Genomic DNA, 5,525 nt, shown 5'->3' on the forward strand with positions numbered 1-5,525 from the left:
GCCAAAGTATCTCACTTTTGTTGTATAAAATTCAAAAATAATAAAAAATATACCAATATGAAAAGCTTAAAAAAGTATATAGATCACTTTTTAATTATAAAAATTAATAGGCCATAATTTGTCAAATTATGGTTCATAACCAGATAAATTATGGACAAACTTGTTAAGTTATAGTTCATAACCAGACAAGTTATAGACAAAAATCGTGAATTATAGACAATAACTTGTCAAGTTATGGTTCATAACCAGACAAATTATGAATAAAAAAATTAATTTAACCTATTTATTAAGTCATATAAACTATTAATCTATTAATTTTAATTCATCTTAAATATTAACATATTTCACTCTTTCTCCTGTAAAATTTTACTTGGAAGAGGGGCCGATGCCCATTGTTTTGATTACTATGGCCCATCGAAACCGGAGATGGAAAGGTCAAAGGTCAACGCTAACACTCAATTGCATAGTATGTACATTATACACAAACAGCTCGAGCCAGTAATTATAAGTATATAATATTCATACACACTATATTATAGACACTTTTTCCCGGTGCTCTGTAAAGCTAAATAATTATAGATAAATTGGCCATCGGCGGGATCCTGTAATAATAACGATGTTTATTTCACTGATTTAAATTTTATTATAGTAAATAATTTTTAAAAATAGTTAAATTTAATTTTTTTTTATAATAAAAAATTTTCATATAAAATTACATTTTAACTCAAATTAAAAATTTAAATTAGTGAATTAAACATGCCTAATATATAAGTTTTATTTAGAAAAAAAAAAGAAAGAAAAGTCTAAAACTTCGGAAAAAGAAAACCATGGTTCATAACAAGTCAAATATTGCATAATATATGTTTAGGCTATGATTGGCTGGTAACTATGACTTCTCTCTTTGCGGCCCATCTAAGCGTGGTTGCCCACAAGCTTAATTATGAATGTGTCGGAATATCAGTGGATGTTTAGTTCATGTATTTAGAATTATTTTCATTTTATATGTATTTTTTATGAGAAAAAAATACTGTAAAGAATTATGAATCATGATTTTAAATCAGGGACGAATACATGAAACGAATATCCCTTACTCTTTCAAATATTCTAAATAGAGATAATTGCATTGAGTGAAAGTGCAAGATTATAAAATTCTTTGCTTAATCTTCTTCATATAGATTACAAACAAACAAAAAAAAAGGAATTTTAATAGAAGAAAATTCATAATGATGGTTGAATTAGGTCTCGTTCATTTTATTAATTCGAATTTAAAATTTAAATTTTATTATAGTAAAAAATTTTCATATTTAATTTTTTTATTACAATAAATTTTTTTTACATAAAATTACATCTTAATTTAAATTAAAAAAATTAAATTAATGAATTAAATGAGCTCTTAATTTACGTTGATGCAGTAGTGTCGTGGCTACTAGAGACGAGAGATTCTGTAACAGTCACGTCCAAGTGTTTGCTCACAGAAAAATATCAAAAAAATCCTGTTATTTTTTAAGGTTAAAAGAGGACAAACTTGAATCAGGTGAGACCAGTGCAAATTGGAGACTGACTTTTGCTTTTCACGTGGGTGGCTGTCAATGCGCATTTTAACTCCCACAACGGTTAGAATGATTAATATAAAAAATATAAAAATAAAATAAAATACACACACCCCAAAATCCGTAAAAATTAGAAAATAAAATAAAAAATATTAGCTGTTCAAATAGAGTGTTTTCGGCTATAATGAATGATCATGGTGGAATTTCTCTACAATTTTCCATTAATTAATCAATAAATCACAATTTACAAAAAATTGAAAAGAAAAGACCCAATATTGGTCATCATCAATTATTATTGTTCTTCTTCTTCCGCTGTGTTCTTGGTTTCCAATTACCTCTGCTTTCAAATTTCCAGAGCTAAAAATGATATAAATTCGTCTCCACTCCGATTCGAACCCGGGACGACTCGGTGGACAAACTCCCCCACCCATTTGCCATCTCCATTGCAGTCTTTCTTCGGAGCTTCATAACTTTATACACTGGCTGATCAACTCGGCTCAGTAACTCAGTACTTTCCAACACCCAACAATTATATAACCCCCAAAAAAATACAATAAAATAAAAAAAAAAACCCATCGACCTTGCCGTTTCACGGCAAAAGAGGGAACACCATTGGAGGGGGAGAGAGATTCTCTTGAGCGAGTTAACTCGGACTGAGTCACGCCGGGTCAGAATGAAAGCTCCACTTCTTTTAATTTTTTATTTTCGGAACATTATAATAATAACAAAATGCGGTTTAATTTACCAAATGGTTTTGTCGGACAAGCCATGAAGCAACGGTCGAGAGTCAGCCCAGAAATCAAGGTTACTCCTCCTGACGCCGACGTGGCAGTACCGTTGGAAGTCCTCGAGATTCAGGAATCGAGACGAGGAGTTTCCGGAATCGGATCGTGAGATGTAGCGGAGCACCTCCTCGAAGAGAGACTCGTCGCAGGGGATCACCAATGGCCCGTGGCTGTTTCCGAATCCGTACTCCTCCTCCGCTTGTACCAGAAGCTTCTTGAAGACGGGATGGTTAAGGTACGTCGCCCGCACCACAAATCTCCTGCAGCTGCTCCCCACGCACACCGCCACGTGTCCTGCCGGCACATCCGACGGTATGCGGTTCGCCGACTCCCGGGCCTTGTTGCGCCACCGCCGCAGCATCTGCCGAAGCCTCACAATGTGGCGGATCTTGCTGCATTTTGCGAATCCGTTCGACATTTTTTTTCTTTTTCTCGAGAAAGTGACGGAAAATGTGAGGGGAAATACTCTTTTGTTGTTTGTCTTTGTTGTGCAGGGATTGATTGATTGGAGTTTGGTGAGAGAATGTGAGTGGGAAATTGGGGGGTTTGAGTAAATGGGAGGGAGGCGGCCTTTATATGAATGGGGTTATGAAACTGCCCTAGGTTTTTTAGATAATTACGGGGCAGTGGTCTGCTGTTTTTGCACCAATTTTTAAGGGCTGTTTATTTATTTTATATATTTTAATATTCGTCTTTTTTTGGGGGTGCAGGGCTGTGATTTGCTGACTACTGGTGTAGATGGGAAGATATATGTTGAAAGATATTTATTCGTTCACTTCGCGGATTTAAGTTTTTAATTATGTGATATTTTATGAGAATTTTTAACTGTAGTAAAAAAAATTAGATGTGATATTTTTTAAAAATTTTTAACTATATAAACTTAAAATTAAAAACTCGAATCGGTGAAATAAACGAGACCATTGTACATAACAATAAATAATTTTAATAATAATGCGCCATTGATGATGCAAGGAATTAAGATAAATTACTTGAATGAGGATGTGGGTTATGCACATGAAAACCACAGGGGGAACTTAGTTTGGATAAATTATTTTGCATACATCTAAAGACAATTTTTTTCATTTCCTTTTTAAACATGTTTGAGCTTTTTAAACACGTGGGTTATATTAGGAGAAGTGCTTATTTTATGGTCAGATAAAAAAAGTACTTTTATGGAGAGAGAGAGAGAGAGAGAGAGAGAGAGAGAGAGAGAGAGAGAGAGAGAGAGAGAGAGAGAGAGAGAGAGAGAGAGAGAGAGAGAAAAAAAAAGTGTTTATAAGGAGAGAGAGAGAGAGAGAGAGAGAGAGAGAGAGAGAGAGAGAGAGTACAAAAATATTAATATTGTTGAGTAGACTGCAAACACTTGAAAGTGCAGATTTTACATAATCCCCAGCTTCCTCAAGGAAAAGATAGATTAGGAAGTGCAGATCTTCAATCATTAATTAATGAAAAAAAAAAGAAGAAGCCTGTTTGTTAGTGAAAAATGACTTGAAAGTGAAGCCTGGATTATATATTCAAAGTGGTTTGAATAGTTAATTTTGGTAACAGTGCTTTAGTTTCAGCAAAATGTACAATATCGAGCCTAAAATAAAATAGCAATATTTAGCTAGCTAGTATGTGTGCCATAGATTATTCGGAGAAACTCAAACACAAACTCACTAGAATTATACACAATCCAAACAATATTTAGCCTTTGTGAAGCAAACTAAGGCTGAGATTATATATACTTCATATTTATCAATTCAAGTGCAAGTCCGGAAAGAGAATGCTACTTACAAAACAAAATTAAGCGGCGGCCTTGCGGTATAAAATAAATTGATTGCTAAAAAACAACTGAAAGAGGATTTGTGGTGTTCGTGCGGTATGCCTTTTTTGCACACGAAGTTGAAAACTCATGAAACTCAGAACCCACCACACGCTCAAAGTTGGGTGAGAAAAATATAAAAAAAAAAAAACCTTTTGTTTCTCTATAAAAGTAGTTGAGAGATGCTCCTTTTTTATTTATTTAATTTACACTTTTTTTTTTATTGTCGTTATTATTTCTCACATTTAATTGGGACGAAAAAATATATATTTGAGCCCTTCCAAAGGCAACAACGATTTTGAACTCTCCAAACAGGGCCAAGCCCCATGTGCGAGGATTCCCCATCTTCCTCTTTTTTTAATGCCCAAAACAAACAGCCAAACCAAACTGTCTTCTCCTAATCACTTTCTTTCCCATATTTGAAGAGCATCATACCCACTTAATATTTATGTTTAATTTTTCTGATTAAAGCATGGAAGAGAGGCACGTGGCGGTAAACTGACCCTTACGATCAATCATTCTTCATTATCTCACCCATTAAGAAATCCAAGGTCTAAACTCATTACTAAAAGAAAATCTAGTTTGAAAATTTTGGTCAAGATGGGGCTTGGGCCAATGGGTCCACGTGCATGTTATGGGAGATGGGGTACATCCCCCCAAGCGTCACACTGGATATTAGTACCCCGCTTGTTAGGATTTAAGGATCATAGCATTTATTTTCAATGTTCAATGTTTTTTAACCAAACACATCTCTAATCAAATCTAGACATTATTTCAGAAAACGAAAGAAAACTTATTGCGCAACATAGGGAATTTCAATTATAAATCAAATTTCCAAGCACTATAATCTCCTTAATTTGTTTTCTTTTACAGTTTTAATTTCTTAGCTTTGTTGCTTACTGGGGACAAAAATTGTAGGAAGATTTGGAGAATATTTGCATGATTTAGGGAAGGGTAACTTCGACAATGTACACCACATTGATGATCAGTGTACCCAAGTTCTTTTTTTCTTTTCTTTTTTTTGGCCTTCCTAACGCCAAAGAGAAAAAAAAATCCTTGGTATCTTTTATCTACACTAGAACTTCGAGCAAGTAAAAGATCTCGTTTCTAAAATAAGAGAGAGAGTTAGAGAGAGTTAGAGAGAGAGTGAGAAGGTCTTTAGAGAGCAGAGGTTGGTCGGAGCTCTGACACCGTCTTTAAGCGCGTCGTCATACTCTTAGTCGTGAAATTTGGTCATCTGACTCGTCTCGTCGTGGGCTTCTCGTTGGTGGTAGTGGTGTACGGTGTGGTAGCTCCGTTTGGACAGATATGAACTGGTTAAGAGCTTAAAAGCTGAATAGATTATCTTCTTTCTCAATAGAGTTTTCCGCTTAGTGGCTGAGATCT

General features: G+C 34.5%; 1 protein-coding gene across 1 annotated transcript; it reads right to left on the reverse strand.

Moving 5' to 3' along the window:
* Positions 1 to 1,739: 1,739 nt before the first annotated feature.
* LOC21388600 (auxin-induced protein 6B) lies at positions 1,740 to 2,860 on the reverse strand. The gene has a single exon (XM_010096861.2). The coding sequence runs from the start codon at positions 2,751 to 2,753 to the stop codon at positions 2,292 to 2,294; it is 462 nt and encodes a 153-aa protein (XP_010095163.1). The 5' UTR covers positions 2,754 to 2,860; the 3' UTR covers positions 1,740 to 2,291.
* Between the last annotated feature and the right edge of the window lie 2,665 nt (positions 2,861 to 5,525).

The sequence above is a fragment of the Morus notabilis genome, unplaced genomic scaffold (genome assembly GCF_000414095.1).
Source record: "Morus notabilis unplaced genomic scaffold, ASM41409v2 Scaffold1123, whole genome shotgun sequence".
Taxonomy (NCBI): domain Eukaryota; kingdom Viridiplantae; phylum Streptophyta; class Magnoliopsida; order Rosales; family Moraceae; genus Morus; species Morus notabilis.

What these genes read in the sequence shown, in the direction of transcription:
- LOC21388600 (XM_010096861.2), bottom strand. Translation starts at nt 2,753, where the DNA reads ATGTCGAACGGATTCGCAAAATGCAGCAAGATCCGCCACATTGTGAGG.